Source organism: Gymnoscopelus braueri (assembly GCF_963280865.1).
Source record: "Gymnoscopelus braueri genome assembly, chromosome: 3".
NCBI classification, from domain to species: domain Eukaryota; kingdom Metazoa; phylum Chordata; class Actinopteri; order Myctophiformes; family Myctophidae; genus Gymnoscopelus; species Gymnoscopelus braueri.
The window spans coordinates 41,246,085-41,266,383 of record NC_137612.1 but is presented as its reverse complement, the minus strand read 5'-3'; the positions used below and the strand labels follow the sequence as shown (position 1 = coordinate 41,266,383).

Here is a 20,299-nt window from a genome sequence, read left to right as displayed (position 1 = left end):
GATGAGACTGGAGGAATGACTCTTTCTGTTCGTAAACTCACTACGCCGACAGTTTTTACACTACAGATATGTTTTTTTTTACATCACCACGTTCACACGGGTCTGCTCTCTGCTTTAACCTAATGATCTAAGATGTGTAGGTTTTGAGTTAAAACCATTAATATCAAAACATGTCCATATGCACTGTAGCAATTAGTGCACCTGAGGTGATTTATGCCTGTTCTTTTAAAGGAACAATCCACTCAAATGCTAGAGCTCATCCATACATAATGCTGGTCGGTGGTGCAAAGTAACTAAGTACATTTACTCAAGTGCTGTAAAATAATGTACAGTACTTGTACAACGCACAGTATAATTATGTGGTACTTTTAATTTACTTTAAATTTACTTCTACTCCACTACATCTCAGATGCAAATACTGTACTTTTTACTACATTACAAATACAACATTTGAGAGCTTCAGATACTTAGATTTTATTAGTACAAAAGATGCATTACATTTTCTTCTTTTAATTGCACCTCACAACTCCTTCATACCTTCACCTAAAAAACAAATTTGTCGCACGCCGAGAATTGTGAGCTTGTGGGTCGGCTATTCTTGGCCGTTTTTGGCGCGAAAATGCCGGAGGCGTAGACATGACGATATGTGGCGGACACTGGCGGTCCGTAACGTGTAGGCGTTGGAGTTAGGAGGCTGCTGTGATGCTCACTGCAACACCTGCTTGAATTAACGCTCCACCTCTGCCACCTGATCCAGCAACTGAAACCGAGCTGTGTTCTGTAGGATGACGCATGCACGCACGCACGCACGCACGCACGCACGCACGCACGCACGCACGCACGCACGCACACACACACACACACACGTAAGGTCGTACGCCCGCACATATACACAGAGGAGGAGGGTCACAGATGAAGAGCATGTTAACTTAAGCCCTTAGTTTTGTACAGTATTTATTTTGCTATGATGTAAAACCAAATATTGGTGTTACATCATAGCTTCAATAGTTGATCCACTGATGGAAATGGACTTGCATTGCACAGTGAAACAGGTCTCAAAGTCAGTATTTTAGCACATAAAATGAATGCAAACAAATCACATTCTGACAATGTAACCTGACTCAGCATAATTTCATCTGTTTTCAATTGCTGACCAAGTCAGTCATTGTCTACTATACTGTCCTTTCTTACACGTGGAATAACAAACAGTGATTCACCTGCCAGATCTTCTTCCTAAATTAATATAGTCAAATCAACACAAAGTTGCCAATTTTATAAATAAAATAAAAATGCCATATCTGGTTTTCTAATTGATACATTGCCAGAGTCTGCTTTGTTTGCGTTCGATTATGTGCTAAATATTGTAACTTCATAGCCAAATTCCAATACCCCAAATTTCTGCTCACTCGCTCACTCACACTCGGTTTGTCCCAATTGGTAATTCGCTTTTTGAAGGAGCCGAGACCGGAGTGGGAGTGGGCTCTCCAAGCCGCTTGGAGCGTCAAACGGCGAATGTACATCGAGTGTAGGCTTCAGCCTGTTCTGGTCCTCTCGCCTCCAACTCCATATGCAGCTGAGAACATAAAACAACAGCATGAATGTTATGTGCAGGCCGAAGATAATGGTGACCTGCTGACAAGTCAACAGCAGGAGACAGTAGTAAAGGGCTGAAAAATCCAAGGTCCGGTCGGGCAAGCGGGGCCATCGAGAAGCGCCTGCCCCGCAATAAACCGGTTGTGTTTCGTATGGTGTGTCCCACGTCGTTGCCGCTAGTCTAAGCAGTGGTGGAAACTAAGTAACTAGGTACATGTACTCAGGTACTGTACTTAAGTACTTTTACTTTTCAGGTGTTCCAATACACACTAATGATGTTTACTGGTCACCCCATTGTGTGCCCTTCCCTGATTGGTCCATGACTTTTGCTTTTCCTACCCATCTGTGGATTGAAAGTTACCTTTTGTGGACTGTGTGGTCGAATCTGACATGCGATGATACCCTGCACCTTAATTTCATGCACAACGCGCTGACACTCTTCTTGCGCCTTAATGTCTATATCAGGGGTCTTCAACAGGGGGTCTGGGACTCCTAGGGGCTCCTCAGAGATACTTCAGGGGGGCCTCCAAATCTTTGTGTGATAGGGACTTAATTATTAATTTTTTTACATTAACCAGTGCACTTGAACCCTCGCATCCCTATTCTGTGGGGAACATTAGCGAAAATAACGCGTCGCAGACGTGGTGTGAGATCTTGAAGATCTGCTATTTTCGGTGAAGAGGTTTGGTGTACAGGGAAAAAAGAGCAGACCAAGTACCGAGCCAAAGTTCAAGTTTACAAAGTATTGAGTGTTTAAGTGGTTAAATGTCTGAAAACATTTAACATGAATTCAATATATGCAATGGGGGTCCCTCTCTCAGCTAAGGGGTCCTTAGCCTGAAAAACGTTGAAGAAACCTGGTCTATATCATGACAGTTATAAACCAGCTGCTACGCTCATGTACACCATGTACAAACTGTACGGATGGATATGCTATATGTAAATATGTAGATACCTTTTTGTTTTTTTGATTCTGTCTTAACATAAACACATAAACTTTTGATGTGACACTAAAGATGATTCTGATGTCCTTGCCCAGGTGTTTGGCTTGGGTTCTGTGGCCCAGGTAGTCACCGGCCGGGGAGAGTTTGGCCAATACATCAGCATCAACCTGGGCTTTGGTCTGGGCGTGGCCATGGGAGTTCATGTTGGAGGGAAGGTCTCAGGTAGGTTACTATTGAGTAATAGGGATAAAGTGACCACAATGTTAAAAATGCAATTTAGATAGCATGTTATTTAAACAGATGCTAGGTTCATTGTTTACCTGGTGTCCTATTAGTTTAAATGTACAGATTTGTTATTTTGAAAGCATATTGTTTAGCGTAGAGTAGACTGATGCTAGATTCTTGGTTTATCTTGGATCCTAGTTTCTTGAGACACTATCACTTTGATTACCTTGCTTATTGTAAGTCGCTCTGGATAAGAGTGTCTGCAAAATGCCTAAATTGTAATTGTATTTTGAAACGTTATTAACATTATACATTTTTGTCTTGCGATAATGGATCGATCTACAAGCTCACAACAATTGATAATTGTGAGCTGGTGGTAAATCTGCATTTCTTTGAAAAGTTGGGAAAATGCTTGCTTATAATGACACGCCCAAAATAGTGACGACAGGTTGAAAGTGGTTAAAGTGACTGAAGGCATTGTGTGATTCTTCACTCTTCCATTGTACCAGGGGCACACATGAACGCAGCAGTGTCGTTTACCATGTGCGTGTTTGGCCGTCTGGCGTGGAGGATGCTGCCGCTGTATGTTTTCACCCAGTTTCTGGGCTCATTCCTGGCTGCTGGGACAGTTTACTTGGTTTACTACGGTAAGGAGGATACACACATCACACACACTGATTATTGCGTGATTATTACATCAGAAAAGAATATCAGAATCAAGCAGATTTTTGTGTCAATTGAATTTTTCCATTTATTATCAAATTATACAAAAGAAAGAATATAAAAAGAGGTACATACTGTATACCAGAACAGAGGAAGAAAATTGTGAAATAAAAACATGTGACAAGCCTTAGTCAAAGCATGGGATAGTTCTTACACTATCAGTTAATGAAAACTGCAGTGTGCCTTTTTCCCGAAATGCATAACTTTTTAATGGTTTCATATCCCACAAAACATTGTATGCATATCAGGAGACAGAAGAGGAGGCTAACCCTCCATTAAACACTATACTTTGTAAATTAATACTTAATTGACTTAAATACTCAATGCGTTTTACCCTCTACAGAAGTGGTTCTCAAACTGTTTGTCCACGGACCCCCATCTGAAACTCTTTTGTGCCAGGGACTGGCCCCATACCAGATTTTTGTTGTCAAAATGTTTCAAAAATATTCAAATGAATTAAATTAAAATGTTCAAGATTGACTGAAAATAGCACGACACGCCCCTAAACCACAACCACAATTTGAGCCGCAAATTCGTCAGTCGGCTCAAGTTTGATCGGTGAGCGCTGATGGAAGATATCGTTTACGGGCGGCGGGGCTGCGCTGTCCGTTAAACAGGGGACAAGGCGTGGCACACGGTAGGGCCCCAAGTCTCTTCTCCGAGAATCTAATTTATTTCTAATGGCACAGGTATGAGATGTTGTTATTCTTAGCTTGGACAATCTTTTAAACACCGACTTCTTGGCACCACCAAACTGCAGCACACTGTTAATGTAGTAGGAAAATGCAGATAAACGGTTCTCTCTCCCTCTGAGGGCAATGGCTGCAGCCGCACAGGCAGTGCGCCGAGACTTGCGCTTCGTGATAGTGGAGAAGATGGAGGAGATAAACGGAGCCAGGCGCTTCAGGTCATTGTGCAGGGCAGCGAATGAAAAAGCCCTTAATTGGTCCGGGGGAGACCGCCGCAGCACGAAACTCTGCTTGCTACAGAGAACACGGCATTCTCTCTCAACAATTTGTAGGAACCCAGGTTTCAATTCCTTAACAAGAGCCTTGTGTAGCACAATTTTCTTGGCTGCCGTCCTCCAGTTCCCCTTCGCGAGGTTTACAATGATTCCAGCCACATCCGGATGACACTGCAGCCTCACTCTTTTGCTGGGGTACTGGACAAACACCTATGAGAAGGTCAAGTGTATAGGTCTGTCACCATTAAAACATTTAACTTGACGAGTAATTCTCAAACAAATAATTGCGATCAACGGTCACAGCCCATGCATTTCATGGAATAGAATGCATTCTAGGGCTAACATAATACATGCTTCACATTAACCTTTAATGTCTTTTTGTCTAAATCAAACACAAGTTTCACATCACAGTATTTGCAGCTGCCTTGATTGCTTAGATAATTTGACAACACTCTAAATAGAATCATAACTAAGGTTATTATTAGCTAGAGTAACGTACTGTACCTCTGTAGTACTGACTCTGCATCGCATTTGCAGAGGACTGGGGGCTGGGCATCTCCTCTTCTTCAATGCACTGGGGTCGATGGGGGGACCTTCAGAACGGATGATGGGGGGACCTTTAGAAAGGATGGGGGGACCTTGAGAAAGGATGATGGGGGGACCTTTAGAGAGAATGATGGGGGGACCTTCACAGAGGATGATGGGGGGACCTTTAGAAAGGATGATGGGGGGACCTATAGAAAGAATGATGGGGGGACCTTCAGAAAAGTTGATGAGGGGACCTTTAGCAAGGTTGACGGGGGTACCTTTAGAAAGGTTGATGGTGGGGGGACCTTTAGAAAGCTTGATGGGGGGACCTTTAGAGAGGTTGATGGGAAAACCTTTAGAAAGGTTGATGGGGGGACCTTCAGAAAGGTTTATGGGGGGACCTTCAGGAGGAGTGCCACTGTCCATCCTCTTCTCCTCAACAACGGTGTCGGCCTGGCGGTTGCTGTTGTGCACTGCCTGCCATCTTTTCAACGTGGCCATACAGAACTCCACCTTTAGAAACACACGGTAGCAGGCTGAACATATGCGTGGCGACAGGCCGGGTCGGTCCACCAAGGACACCCCTATGGCGGAGAACCGTTGCCCCAGTGGTCTGGTCGTCTGGTCCTCCTTCTTGGGTCCAAACAGAGCACGCATGCCCTGCAACGTTCCCCTGCTGCCTAATAAACTCACCCCACACAGCCGGCAGGTGTTTTGTACTTGTAGTTGTACACTGCCTGAATCTGACATGTCACAACTTTATATTATACGCAGTGTTTGTTTACTCTCTCGAGTCTCGAACTAGCGAGCAGTTTTGTCAACAAGTGAGATAGAGCGGCGCTGGCTGATGACCAGTGTTGCCACATATTGCGAGAGAAATAAGCAACCAGGTCCATGAAGCCCAAAAGAAGCAGGCCACAGGAACACGTTTGAACCTATGGTTTGCCTTTGAACCTATATACATCAGCTATTTTCAAAGAAAAGTCTTGAAAAAATATGTTTTTGAAACATTTTAAATGCATAAATGGGGGTCCCCGGCAGGCTGGCACAACATATTTTCAGATCTGTGGCCAAGTTAAGCAGGCTACATGAGTTTGAGAACCACTGGTTTAAACAACATTAGGAAACAAGGCCAAATAAGCAACTACAATTTAGAAACAAGCCCAAAAAAACGCAACCCGCAACTACCAATATTACAAGTAATTTAACAGAAAAGTAAGAAATAGCCCAAAGTCGCTTATAATTAGCAGACCTGGCAACACCGCTGATGACGTCAAATCCCTTGCTATTCTGATTCGTTGAAGGTTGAACACAGCAATGACGAGCGTTCAACTCAGGCAGACTGTGTGTAGAAGAGAGAGTAACGACAAGCTCTGATCTCGCCGCAGACATGGGTGAACTATGAGATAGACCGAGCACTTCCGCATTCCATTCTTACGACGGGAGTCAACGCTAGTCATGACCATAGAGTAAAAAATAAGGTCATGACTCTCTTATACGGCTCTGAGACTGAATTCAGGCTCAAATCTGTGTTGCCAAGTCTGGCTTGTTTTTCCTGTAAAGTTCTAAATAAGTAGCTGCTTATTTGGGCTTATGTGGTTCTGAAACATTTTTGTTTGAGACAGACCCCCAATGGGCCCCAAATGAATTATTATTAGTATTTGGCGACGGACCGGACCCCCCATCTGAAAATATTTTGTGCCAGAACAGAACCCTAGAGATTAGTGTTGTTACAATGTTTAAAAAAACATTCCACATTAAAAAAAAAATGTATTAAAGGATCTATTCTACACCATGAAAAAGTAAAAATTCCTACTGTAGTCCCTTTAAACATACATTTTCTCTTCTGGGGGTTCCTGGCACAAAACCTTGTGCCAAATAGGCTACATATGAATTTGGGGGTCCTTGACACGAAAAAGTTTGAGGACTACTGCAGTAAAAAATTTACACTGAGAATCACTAGGCCTACTGTACTGTGTGATTACAGATGCCATACATGTCTTCAGCGGAGGGAACCTGACAGTGACTGGTTCAAAAGCCACGGCTGGGATCTTTGCCACCTACCCTGCACCATACCTCCCCATACATGCTGGATTCATCGACCAGGTGGGCATTTATAGGCTTATAACATGAAAGGCCTGCAAATCACTATCATCACACGCACGTGTACACACACACGTACGCACACACACGCATGCACGCTTTGCTTTAGGCTACATGTTTTATGAAATTGACGATTCATTGTCACAAAAATAATTGCGATTAACAATATAATTGTGTCTTTGGCATTGAACATTGGAACATATATATAAAAAATATTACATTTCTGTTTGGCTTTTAGGCTTCGTAAACAAAAGTTGCACTGGGCAGATATGACACATTTCTTAAATATACAAAGAAATGACTGACATATTTAGTATCTTCTACTACTACTAAATCTTATAGCGGAAATAGCCGATCTGCAAGCTCACAACCCATCGCATGGCAACACATTGTGAGCTTGTAGATCTGCTATTTCCGCTATTAATTTGAAAATGTTTGAAAATGTATGAACATTTTTCAACATGGACGCGATTATGCAAAACAATTGCGACTACCTCAAATATTTAGGCAATTATAATAATTGTGACAGACAGGCAGGCCTAAAAAAATCTGTGTGTGTGATGTGATTATCTCTGTGTCACGCGTGGTGTTTGCCAGGTGTTTGGCACGGCCATGCTGCTGCTGTGTCTGATGGCTCTGTCGGACCAGAGGAACCAGCCTGCGCGGGCGGGCAGCGAGCCGCTGGCCGTGGGCCTCCTGGTGCTGCTCATTGGCGTCTCGCTGGGCAGCAACAGCGGCTACGCAATCAACCCCACCAGAGACCTGGCGCCCAGACTCTTCACCGCCATGGCGGGCTGGGGAACGGAAGTCTTCAGGTATATCTATATATACTTTTTACCACTTTTTGCCATTTTTAACCCGAACCCTCAGTTACACTGAGTGCTGGTTTCATGCACCCAAAATAGCTGATCTACAAGCTCAGAAAGCATCGCACTGCAACACGTTGTCAACTTGTAGTTCGGCTATTTCGGGTGTGCGACAGCATTGCACAGCTAAGTATAAATCAAGTCTAAATAACATGTTTATGTCCATAAAAACGTATTTTCTTGTGAGGGCCAAGAAAATTGTCAATGTTTTTTTCTGAAATTCTACTATACAAATGAGGACATTTGGTAATCACAAGTGTAGTAATACACACACACACACACACACACACACATTTATAACGACAAAAAACACCTTAAACTGAAATTATCGAAGAGCAACGTTTGCTTTTGGGAGATTCTCATCTATTTTCCCCTTGACCTTTCTCTCACACACACAGGGCTGGAAAAGCGTGGTGGTGGGTGCCTGTAGTAGCCCCCCTCGTGGGAGGGGTCATGGGGGCAGCGGTCTACAAGGCCTGCGTAGAGTTGCACCATCCCTCGCTTTGTGACCAAGGGCAGGAGGAGCTTACGGACGAGTCTCAGCCTCTGGAAAAGCAGAAGAGCATCTGTGTTGATGTGTGTGTGTGAGGCCCTTACAGTGAGACGTGTGTGTGTGTGACACACTAAAGCCTGTTTCATCCTTCGGCACGCAACGAAAAAAAGCAGAGCTACAAGCTCACAGTGAGCTGTGAGCTTGTAGGTCTGCTATTTTCGTCGCACAGCAGAGCACAAATTAGGCACAACAGTGAGACGTATGTGTGTGTGTGTGTGTGTGTGTGTGAGTGAGGCCCTTGTCTTGCATAGCCAGACGACTATTCCACAAAGTCTGAATGCTACATTGAGTCTGGAACTACGGCTCCTGAGAGCCGAGAACAGAAGCTGTCGTATGATCATCATTTCCGTCCATGAAAATTTGTTTTAGAATGTCTTTCAAATATATTTTTTTATTTCCATTTCCGCTAAGCAGCAAGCTTAGTCGGGTGGAAACCTCATTATGTCCAAAACTGTTACTTTTCAGGATTCAAATGCAAAAGTAGCAGATCAGCAAAGGATGCTTTTGTGTGACGTTGCAGTATGATTAAGAAGGGCGTTAATTTACGAAAAAACACAAAGAGTTAGATTATGGAGATAAGAGGTTTCTGCCCGACAGCAACGACATGCTTATAGCATATAGTAGGACAAATTTACGCAATTGCAAACACGACACTGAAGCGGGACATCCGCTGTACTGCCTGATCATTTTCAGCGCCTTTATGACGGTATTTGAAAATTGTGTGAGTCGACAGTCTGGCTCACAGTGAGACGTGTGTGTGACACACAGACACACACACACACACACACTAGCCGATAACATTCCACGCTGGGGAAAGTAACTGGAACGTTGATTTTGTTTTTCATGGAGCAAGAATTCAGGAAAGCAAGTCAAGTCAGTTTAATTATCCGAGAGAGAATTAAACCCCATATGAACCAAAATAAAATCCTCCAGTGAGGTGAAACAAATGCAGGGGCTTTGCAATCCGAAAACCTAACAACTTCCTGACATCAGCGATAAGATCTGCAATAAAGCTGTACCAACTAGTACAAATACACAGCAAAATCAATCCCCCCCCCCCTTTTTTTAAAGCTTTTTACCCCTTTTTCGGGCCAATTTAGTCGTTGCCAATTAATTCCTCCCCATACTGGCTTGATTCTACTGGCTCGATCATCTGCCAGTAAGGAGCCCCCACCGGGACGGCGTAGAGCCTCCGTCCTACTCCTCCCCCCCAACACTCCCTGCTGACAGGTGCCATCCCAGCCTGTAGGAGCACGTGCAGTGACAAATATAACCCTCCCCGCCCGGGCCGGCTTCCCTCCCCTGAACACGGGCCAATTGTGTTCGTTCGTACAATCAATAAAGCCAGATGCACCGCTGTCGAATCCAACCACCAAACTCTGTCTGCGGTGGTGGGCAGGATTTTACTGCGTAGAAACCCACAATAATAAGACCCCTTGGACCTTGGGTATTGACATAGATAATGATGTCAACACCAGGGTCAGTCTTCAACACACAGATACGGGCTATCCAATAGAACCCCTGATTGCACAAAGAAGGATCAGAAAGAAAACACACAAGTCATTCCCTTATGTTCACATTATTTATGGAATTCCAGCTGACATGAGCTTGAAGAGCAGAAAATAGAGGGATGCATCGCTATATTTCAATTCCCCCCCCCCCCCGTAAATTAATGCCCTACTTTGTCGTACAATAGTGCAAAAGCAGCGAAAATAGCAGCCGATATACAAGCTCACAATGCTCAAAATCATTAAGATGTGCAATCTTAATCTGGCAAACATTTAAAAGATTTAACAAAAATACACAGTAGGCCTATACATTACCTAACCTAAATAAACAGAAACATAATTTATGTAAGTATAGTCAACAGTCGGAGATGGCTCAGTGAGGTTCAACACCGCCAAAGAAACGAAAATAAACATGACAGTCCAGCTCAAAAACTGCCAAATAATGTATACGTGCGCGCCTCTTGACTGTTTACGCTGTACCTACCAAAGTCCGGGTACAACGGTCTATGTTTTGCTGTGTTTTGGTCAGGGTTCCTCCCAAAATGTGCTTTTGGCACACGTCATTAGAAGCATTACGTGGATACAGAAACCTTTCCAAATGTTACTTGAATTACCGTATATTGTATGCCCTTCTGGCAGCAAGCCATTGGATATGTAATAATGAAAGTAGATAGTATTAGGGAAAGGCCCCCTTCTTTTATTTTGTGGTTCATTAGCATTAATATGTAAAATGATAAAACTCTTTTTTTTTTAATTTTCTTACTTGCGCTGGACACAGGTTTCATACCTTGGTTTCAAACAGCATGAATTCTGAGGTTTCATTTAAAGGAGTATTATTGCGCAATACCTAATCAATCTAATACAGTGGTTCTCAAAGTGGGGTCCAGTGACCCTCAGGGTTCCTTGAGGGGTTTCCAAATGGACCCTTACAGACCTGTAACTCTGAGAGTGTACGGGTCCATTTGGTCTTTGGATTTAGTTATGGGGGTGCTTGAAATGTAAAAAGTTTGAGAACTACTGATCTAATCCAAAGCGTTCACCCACATAGACATATTGCTGACTCATAATGTCTCTGTTGGATGTTGCTAATAGTAGTCCGGGGTCCTTCTCTTCTCATCGCCTAATCCCGCTGTGTCTCCCTGAGCTCCCCTGGCCTTTGGCGCCCCCCGCTGTGCTGCCCTGGGATGACTGCTTCTTCTTGGGAGCAGGTGGCTTGGCTTTCCCCCTGAAGGCTTTGGTGGGGTCCAGCTTGTTGACATAGGAATCTCCTCCTATGGGTTCAGTGAGGCCGAGCTCACTGCTGAATGTCAGGGGCTGATACAGGGATGCCCACTGCTGCGGAGGAGGGGACAAGAGCACACCAGAGCAGGGGAAAAAAAATTATGTTTAGTGGAACAGCCTGCATTTACAGCACATCTAGCAAAAGGACCACTTCACACATTTTCAACCTTTCTTCATATAATCGATCCTCACTAATGCTCATTATAAGACAGCACCATTTTGTCTACTCACTCTGTGTCTCAGAGGAGGGCTGCAGACAGTTTAGAAACCTGCCTACCAGTGACATCATCATCATCGGTAGGAAGGTTTGGTCATATAAAACAAGATTTCAAACTTTTTTTTTTTTATAATGAAGGAACAATGGCTTCTATTTCAGCAAGCTAACTTTCCTGGAAGATAAAGGCTGTAGTTTCTATTTGCTTGGAAGATAATGTTATTGGTTGGCAGGTTTCTGAACTGTCCACAACCCACCAATGAGATGGGAATTGTGCCATCTTATAAGGATCATTAGTGACCAACACATTATATGAAGATAGGGTTGAAAATGGGTGATCCTTTAGGAATTTATTTTGGATGGGACTAAATAAATAAAGACTTAACTCAACTTGTGAGCTGCACTATTATCAATGATAGGAGACCAAATGAATTGTCTGTGTTTTACCTCAACATCTTCTATAGGAAGATGACCGTTGTCCTTTCATGTAGTGAAAAACTGTTACAGCCAACATTGTAGTGCATTACATATAAAATAAAGTATTTTTTTTCCTTGATGTGTTTTGGACGTCTTAATGCTTCATTAGATAAGAAACAGATAGGGCCGTGTAGAGAGACAGGACACCAAGGACAGACAGAGAAGAGAGACAAGATGGGGATAGCTGAACCAACAATAATCTTCATTTTTTGGCCAAATAGTTAATGTAGCATCACAATCATTTAATAAAAAAATAAGATATTTCTGTCTTTATTAGATAGTATACAATAGTCTGATAGGAAATGGGGAGAGAGAGATGGGGAGTGACATGCAGCAAAGGTCGCGGGATCGGGATTCGCTGTCAGGCTGTATCAGCAGCCTAGGTGCCCGAACCTCTACTCCAGCCGTCCGGGCCCATCACAATCATTTTAACCACTTCATCCATTTATACGTAGGCTATTCAAAAATAGCAGATCTACAAGGTGATATACATCTGCTATTTTTGACGATTTTTGGAAAAATATCGAAAATGTTTGGAAACTAATAATTTGAATCCTCTCTTCTGGGGGTCCCTGGCACAAAAAAGTTTGAGAACCAGTGGGTTAACCACATGTCAGGGTGTGTGTGTGTGTGTGTGTGTGTGTGTGTGTGTACCTTGGCCCGGGGGCTGGGTCCGTACGGAGTGTAGGCGTACTGCCACTCAGGAAGGCCCAGGTGAGTGATCATCAGTCTGTAGTAGGAGGTGAACGTTGGGGTCAGATAATGCCAGTACAACGAGCGGTCCAGGAACCAGACTTCACTCTGCTGGGCCACCACCCCTGAAAAACACGTCCACACACACACACACACATTATTATATAATAATATAGTATTGACGGACAGTGCCCTCAATACCCTCATACCTGTCGAACTACTTCTCCAAAGTGAGTCACACCCACAGCCCCAATACCAGAGGGAGCAACCATGATCTGGTACCACCCACATTTAGAACAAACATAGGAAAATTCTCACTCTTACTACTCTGCCACCAAAATGTGGAATGTACTGACACCATCCATTAAAGGATGTGTAATACTCTCTTTCAAAATTGGCCTGAAAAAACATCTAGGAGACCACAAGGGTAGGTAAATGTAATTTTTTCATCTCTTTTGTACATAGTACAAAATAGTGTTTGTATTTGTTGTACGACATGTATTATAGTGTAACATTTTATACGCTATGTTGATGAATTGAATACATAGGACCACAATGGACACAAGTCCCCAGGACTTTTTTGTGTTATCCTTTTAGCCTCAATGTCTTACTGTACCTCCGTGCTGTTGACTAATAAAGTATTCAATCAATCAAGCTATGGACACCTCGATCTTTTGTAGTTTCGCGGCATACATTAGTATAGACAAAGAATGGGAGTAAACGGAACACCTTGGGTGCAGCTTTTGTAGACCAGGCAGACCTTTCCGTTCCCGCCACAGGAATCCAGCTCAAACATCCGGCTTCGGGAGTCAAAATGGGGCGCACTTGGAGCACCTGACACCGGTGGAGAGATGGACATAACAAATCTTTTACTTTCACTCACTCTCTCACACACACGTACACACAAATATGCATGCACAGAGGTGCAAAAGTAGATTTTGTGATTGATGAACATCGCCTTGGTAGGGATAAAGGACTTTTACCAGTATCCGTGTCATCCTCCTCCCAGTCCAGGTCAGCCAGCGTGGGCGCGTTGGGGAGAGCGAAATGTGACGTCGGCTGAACAAGTTGACGCAACCGCGTCACGCTGTTAATCACCATGCATCCTACTGGTACACACTCACCTGAGAGAGACAGGGAGAGGGAGAGAGGGAGAGAGAGACAGACAGACAGACAGACAGACAAACTACCTTTAAACACATTTGAATATTGATGACAAAAAGGAGTTGCAAATACACATGAGGTCACCTACTGTCTAGTTTAACACTCCAAGTGAGAGTGAATCCATCCGTGGTCAGATAGAAATCTCTCAGGTCCTCTGGTAGAATACAGTTGTTTTTCTATTGTAGAAACAAATGGGTTAGTGACTCATGAGCAGCATACTGTATGTCTCATATAGTCAATAACACCCAAATTAATGTATTCGGCTGCGGACCCCCCATTTGTAAAGAGTTTGTGCCAAGGAAGGGACCCCCCCTCCCCCCCTTTTTTAAAAATATATTTTTAAATTTTCATGCTTTTTTTGGTACATAGTGGTATTTTTTCTCTGTATTTTTATGTTGATTTTTGAACTGTTTGGTTGCTACTATATATGTCTATGAAATTAATTCAAGGACCCCAACGGAAACAAGTCCGCAAGGACTTTTTTGGTCGGACCTTTTAGACAAAAGTATTATAAATGTAACTATGTTGTTTTACATTATTTTGCCTAATAAAAATGTCAATCAATCAATCAAACCCCCATACGAGAAGATTTGTGTATTTCTTATTTTTTTGCCAAAGTATAAAATGGGGTTAAACTCATTAGACAGATTTTGATGATACCTATTCATTCATAGATTTTGCTGGGGGCCAAATGGAACATCCACATGGACCTCTGGGGGGGTCCCGGATCCCACTTTGAGAACCAGTGGATGTCAGGGTATTTTTGCTCACCTGTTCCCATGACAGCAGAGATCTCTTCTCTGCAGGCTCTCTCTCTACAAAACGCAGGTCCATCACTCCAGGCATGCTCTCTGCAAACATCAGTTCAAATACAGACGGTTACTTTTTTCTTTTTTACTTCAAGTGGGAACCCAGCAGTCAATCAATTGGTTTTATACAGGAAGAGAGTGGGCATCTAAACATTGTAAGCATCTCAATGTTAAAATTAGCATTTTTTTCCAACATGTAAAAAAAGAAAAGAAAGACAATGTGGGAAATGGTCTAAACTCTAAAGTAATGTATACATAATTTGAACATACATGGTACATCATTATTATCAGACCTAGATTCCACTGGTTTTGTAGCAATTTGTAGCAATTGTAGAAATACTAGTCTAGCCCAACCTTAAATGTCAAATGCATCGAGCATGTTTAAATCATGTATCATTTAGTTTACATTACTTAAGACAATTGTGTTGCGATGGGAACGATGTACAAAAACGAATTTCACCCACTTTTTTACCTTGTAAACCTGTGATGTGACAATAAACCTGATTCTGATTCTGATTCTGATTCTGACAATTTCCCATGAAATTCTTTATTGTTTATTTATTACGTTTTTGGAGAGAAAAAATAACCCAGCCAATTTAACATTGTCAGGTGTCCACTATATGTATGGGTGCCACCTTAGCTAGCAGGTTAATAATGAGTGGTGAAAACAAACGTTACGCACCGAGGATTCGAGTGATGCCAAGTGTCAGCCTGTCAGCAACACATTTAAAAGGTGCTCCTTCTTTATTCTCCTCCATCTGGACCACAGCAGATCACAACGACATGTAGGAGATGCGTTCATTCATCCTCTAGCAACACTGACAGCTACTAGCAACACACAAGGCATCATGGGAAGCGTAGTTTCTAGCGTGGGTTTGACCCAAGTTTGACTGGCAACCAGCGTTGCCAGATTTTGCGAGAGAAATAAGCAACTGGGTCTATGAAAACAAGCCCGAAAGAAGGCCACATGAGCACTTCAAATCTTTAATCGGGTATTTGAAAATAGCAGATCTACAAGCTCACAGCGACGCGTTGTGATCTTGTAGGTCTGCTATTGACACATTTTTAATATTTTTGAAAACATTTTAATGACACAAATCTGCACAACAGCATTTTTTCCAATGGGGGTCCGTGGAGAAATACATATTAATTTGGGGTCCTTGATGTGAAAAAAATGATTGAGAACCACTGGTTTAAACAACATTATGGAACAAGCCCAAAATAAGCAACTACACTTTAGAAACAAGCCCAAAAACCCGCAACTACCAACATTTTCAAGCGACTTCACAGAAAAACAAGCCCAAAGTCGCTTAGAATAAGCAGACATGGCAACGCTGCTAGCAACACAAAATGCATCATGGGAAGCGTAGTTTTTTGCTAACGCCCTATTGTGGGTTTGACTAACAACCCCGTCAGCCAATAGAATGAGGGCTAGTTCTGCAGAGCAGCCAATCGTGTCCTCGCATACGAACTAATGGGCGGGGCTCGGGTTCCTTCGCAACCCTTGGCTCCTGCTGGGAGTGGCGGTTCAGTTTGTTTGTTTGTTAGTTTCAACATGGCGGCGACACAACGCGAAGAGTCGGGCATTTGTTGGATTAATGACGGTATTCTTTATGTGTTGTTGAATGACTTGGAGAAAACACGTGATGTAGAGAGACTACTCGTAGTGTTGTACTGTTGGTGTCATGTAGCGTTATGTGTCCCTGTTGCTGCTGGCAGAGGGAGTTGTAGGAGGATGTATGTGTGTGTGTGTGTGGGGAGAAAGTTGTGTCCAACAACAACAACAGCCTTTAGTTTAAAAGTCACTGTCATTGTTCTGTCATAGTCCTGCAGCGGTAATGTCTATGTAGACTCAGCATTTCAATGGGGTTTATTAGTCAATCACGCATACAACGGGATACAGAAAGAGTGGGAACATAAACATTGTGGGCACCTCAATTTTAAATTGGTAATTTCCCTAAAAAAAGTAACAAAATGGAAAATGGTCTGAAGTAATGAAAAGTAGGCTATACATGATTTGAACATGCACGTTACATCATCAGACCTAAATTTGCCCTTTAACTTCTTGTTTATGCCCAACATAACACAGGTTTTATGGAAATTTGTTGCAAATGTAGAAATACTGGGCCTAAATTGTCAAATGTTCAAATCATCTATACTTTACATTACTTCAGACAGTTATCCAAATTCTTAATTTGTACTTCTTTACACAATGTTGGGAAAAAATAGCCAATTTAACATTTAGGTGCCCACAATGTTTAGGTGCCCAGTGCCCACTCTTCCGCTTACCTTACAAAGTACAAGCAGCCTGAGTCAAATGCTGGTGTGACACACTTTTTCTGCAGACAGAGCTAACAATGACAAGAATAATGTATAATGGCAACATAATACTGGGTAATAGAGACATAATGTAAAGTAATGTAAGTAAAGGGAAAACATTCAGGAGCAATGAAGAGAGTATACAGAATATTGTTGCCGTTGGGCAGCAACCTCAAAACGTTTTGAGCTTGTAGATCTGCTACTTTTGCTACTTTTGAATGTGAATCCTGAAAAGTAAGTAACCGTTTTGTAGCCGCAAGCAACTCCGATGCTATGATACTATCTGGCATCTAGAGTTGCAATACCAACAACCCTTGACAGCCCATTCATCCAAACAGAAAAGTCCTATCTAAACTCAGCAAGATTGCAGCTGTACGGAAAGGTTGGATCATCCTCTTTGTATCTGTCAAGATTTTGTTTCATACAAATCCACCGTAGACAAGTCAACTTGAAATCACTAAACGGTCCTGCGTACCACCTGTTTGCAGGATGTTGCGTTATTGAAAACGAGCGCTTCCAAGCTCGAACACTTAGAAAAATAATCACCTGCACGGAATTTATTGACAGAAAGTAGCTCCTAGCATGTCTACGGTGGATTTATATGAAACAAAAAACATGACTGATACAAAAGAGGACAATCCGCGCTCGGGTGGCGCAGTGGTAAAGTCCCTGCCCACCACCACGTAGGTTGTGGGTTCAAATCCACCGTGGTGCATCCGGCTTTGTCGAGCGTCTATATACGAACACAATTAGCCCGTCGGGCCCGTTCGGGGGACGGAAGCCGGGGTGATACTGGTCATTGCATGTACACCTACGGGCTGGGGGAGTGTTGGGCGGGAGGAGTAGGATGAAGGCTCTACGTCTTCCCGGTGGGGGCTCCTCACTGGCTGATGAGTCTGTAGGATACAACAGCAATGACAACACAGAAATGTGTGTGGCAAGGAATCAATTGGCACGGCTAAATTGGGGAGAAAAAGGGGTTAAAAAATAATTGGCTACTTTAAATAAAAAAACAACAACAAAACAATCAGATAGGACTTTTCAGTTTCAATGAATGGACTGCTTCTTTTCGTGTCTTTGAAGCATGTAACCACATATGACCCATTTCCCATTTCTTGACACAGTCCTTTTAGTGCTGCACGATTAATCGAAAAAAGATCGTGATCTCGATTCAGACACCTATGCGATCTCGATTTTAAATTATGACGATTTTTTTTCCAATTTTTTTTATTTTATTTACTTAATATTTTTATATTTACAAGAGAATTGTGTGAGAATCGTGATCTCAATTCTTATGGAGGAAAATCGTGATTCACATTTGAGCAAGAATCGTGCAGCACTAAGTCCTTTGCATTATTATGGAATTCTGCGAGATGTTTTAAGCTGCACTTGTTGGGTGGGCAGATCAGGCAGTGCTGTATCATATGGTCCTCTTCTCCGCATTCACTTCAAAGTGTTTGGTAGAATTCGCAGGTAATAGCAAGTATTACTTGACGGGGACAGCGACGTGAACGCTTCTACCTTGATCACCTTGATTGATGGGCTGTCAAGGGTTGGTATAACTCTAGTCTAGATGCCAGACAGCATTATAGTATCTTGAGTTGCTTGCGGCTAACTGTTTTGGACATATGAGGTTTCCACCCAACAGCAACGACATGAATTCAGAATAATTTAGCAGCCTCAGTAAATAATATGTTGCAAGTACAATCAAGGGCGTATCGTCATAGAGGCCAATGGGGCCATGGCCCGGTCTGGAAAACTCTGCTCCCCCAGGGGAAAAAAAACAAAAAATCAACATAACAACATTAGCACCCCCTCACCCTATTCTCTTGTAGCCAACCACAGAAATTCGCCTTTGTTTTCAAGTCGGGCTTATTTGCATTCGGCCGAATTGTTAATGGGTGGCCATTAAAAACCGGTTTCCCCGTCGCTGATGGTAATTCTCAATAGACTGTCACTTATCAGCCATCGTTGCGCGAGCCCCCACCCGCCCCCCGTGAGCGGGGTGGGCGGGAGGGGGGGGGGGGGGTTAAGAATCTGGCCCGGTCCACGTTAGAACCCACCATACGCGCCTGAGTACAATAGAATGAGCAACGTACAATATGTGCATGGGATTCGTCTCAAATAATAAAAAATAATAAAGACAGTGTGTTCTCTCTTGTAAATAGGGATGTTAACAATTAATCGACTAATCGATTAGTCGGAACATTATTGAGAATTTTTATTCTCAATACTCGATTAAATAAATCAATTAAACAATTAATTGAACATTCCACGGTTCTGATTTTCCAACATTCATTATCGCAAGAAGCAAAGGCTACATATATATCGTCTCCGTCGGGTGGAAACCTCATGTCCAAAACTGTTACTTTTCAGGATTCAAATTCAAAAACGGCAAAAGGAGCAGATCTCTAAGCTCAAAAGCTTGTGGATCTGCTACTTTTGATGCTTTTGTGTGACACAGTAGTGTGATCGACTAGGACGTTAATTTACGAAAAAAACACAACGTTAAAATATGGACAATGAGATGAGAGGTTTCTGCGATATCTACGATATCACTGCTTTAATCGATAATCTAAACAAAAAGGTGTGGTGTGTTTCTTCAGCCCTGTGGTAGCCTGAGGAAAAAAATAACTCTTGCCGTCTCTTCTTCATGGTGACCTTGTTGTGACACCGCAGGTGCTTTGCCTGTCCTCATTGCCACAGAAATGTGGGTGGCATTTGATATTTCGGGTATAGCTCAGGAAAATCTCAAAGGATATAGTGAACTGAGTTGAACTAAATCTAACATAATGTGATTAGACAGCTGACAAGTTCATCACCCCGTTGGGCTGAGAGGTTCAATCTTTTTTCTTTCTGTTTCTTTTCCTGTCCACACACAGCCTCGGACGGAGAGCAGCCCGTGGTGTTTGTCCCTGGTAAATGTCAAGACGTTCTTTAAGGGCTCAGTCTGTCACTTTTTCATTTCCTTCTTCTTTTTTTTACACAGTAAAAATCCTCTCTGGGCTAAATTAACTGCCGAGAGTAAATAAACTCCCTTTTTTCGTTTCCTACATTTGAAAAAATATATATATTTCAAAAGATTTTAAAACGTTTAAACAAAGAAATCTCAACTTTTCATAAATTAAAAACAATTCCAACATTATAATAAATAAATAAAATGAAAAAATATAATTTCCATAAGTAAATAATAAAAATAAAAGTTTCAAAACTAGTGACAATAGCAGATCTACAAACTCATAACGTGGCGACGCGTTGTGAGCTTGTAGATCTGCTATTTTCACTAGTTTGGGTCCTTGGCAAACGTAGTAATTTCTCTTTTGGGTCTTGAGCTA

At 42.5% G+C, this 20,299-nt stretch overlaps 4 protein-coding genes across 6 annotated transcripts in view; 2 read left to right on the top strand and 2 right to left on the bottom strand.

Annotated features, from left to right (window-relative positions):
- Nucleotides 1-9,373, top strand: part of aqp7 (aquaporin 7) — a 12,198-nt gene extending 2,825 nt beyond the window's left edge. The window contains exons 2-6 of the mRNA XM_080425259.1: nucleotides 2,633-2,759; nucleotides 3,272-3,409; nucleotides 6,965-7,083; nucleotides 7,678-7,895; nucleotides 8,345-9,373. Of these exons, the coding sequence (XP_080281385.1) occupies nucleotides 2,633-2,759; nucleotides 3,272-3,409; nucleotides 6,965-7,083; nucleotides 7,678-7,895; nucleotides 8,345-8,534 (792 nt within the window). The 3' untranslated portion in view covers nucleotides 8,535-9,373. The remainder of the gene's footprint in view (nucleotides 1-2,632; nucleotides 2,760-3,271; nucleotides 3,410-6,964; nucleotides 7,084-7,677; nucleotides 7,896-8,344) is intronic.
- Nucleotides 3,570-5,634, bottom strand: LOC308082920 (uncharacterized protein; the record flags this gene model as incomplete). The annotated part of the gene is made up of 2 exons (XM_080425001.1): nucleotides 3,570-4,659; nucleotides 4,954-5,634. The coding sequence occupies 2 exons, from the start codon at nucleotides 5,632-5,634 to the stop codon at nucleotides 3,988-3,990; spliced, it is 1,353 nt and encodes a 450-aa protein (XP_080281127.1). The 3' UTR covers nucleotides 3,570-3,987.
- A 202-nt stretch (nucleotides 9,374-9,575) lies between the features above and the next one.
- Nucleotides 9,576-15,471, bottom strand: tpgs2 (tubulin polyglutamylase complex subunit 2). 2 transcript variants are annotated; one of them, XM_080425261.1, is made up of 7 exons: nucleotides 15,328-15,471; nucleotides 14,608-14,687; nucleotides 13,925-14,012; nucleotides 13,656-13,796; nucleotides 13,402-13,506; nucleotides 12,634-12,797; nucleotides 9,576-11,339 (listed from the first exon to the last, which is right to left on the bottom strand). In XM_080425261.1, exons 1-7 carry the CDS (start codon nucleotides 15,401-15,403, stop codon nucleotides 11,121-11,123), a joined length of 873 nt encoding a protein of 290 aa, XP_080281387.1. In that variant the 5' UTR covers nucleotides 15,404-15,471; the 3' UTR covers nucleotides 9,576-11,120. The 2 variants fall into 2 exon arrangements, with proteins under 2 accessions (XP_080281387.1, XP_080281386.1); XM_080425260.1 differs by having other exon boundaries at nucleotides 9,608-11,342.
- A 737-nt stretch (nucleotides 15,472-16,208) lies between these two features.
- Nucleotides 16,209-20,299, top strand: part of kiaa1328 (KIAA1328 ortholog) — a 39,285-nt gene continuing 35,194 nt past the window's right edge. Inside the window, exons 1-2 of one of the 2 annotated variants that reach the window (XM_080423232.1) lie at nucleotides 16,209-16,249; nucleotides 19,847-19,882. The gene's annotated coding sequence lies outside the window, so the exon portion shown is untranslated. The remainder of the gene's footprint in view (nucleotides 16,250-19,846; nucleotides 19,883-20,299) is intronic. The other variant, XM_080423233.1, reaches the window with a different exon arrangement.

What these genes read in the sequence shown, in the direction of transcription:
- tpgs2 (XM_080425260.1), bottom strand. Translation starts at nt 15,403, where the DNA reads ATGGAGGAGAATAAAGAAGGAGCACCTTTTAAATGTGTTGCTGACAGG. An exon ending in TTGGAGTGTTAAACTAGACA is followed by an intron (nt 13,797 to 13,924) that starts GTAGGTGACCTC and finishes TGTCTCTCTCAG; the next exon opens with GTGAGTGTGTACCAGTAGGA. An exon ending in GGAGGATGACACGGATACTG is followed by an intron (nt 13,507 to 13,655) that starts GTAAAAGTCCTT and finishes CACCGGTGTCAG; the next exon opens with GTGCTCCAAGTGCGCCCCAT.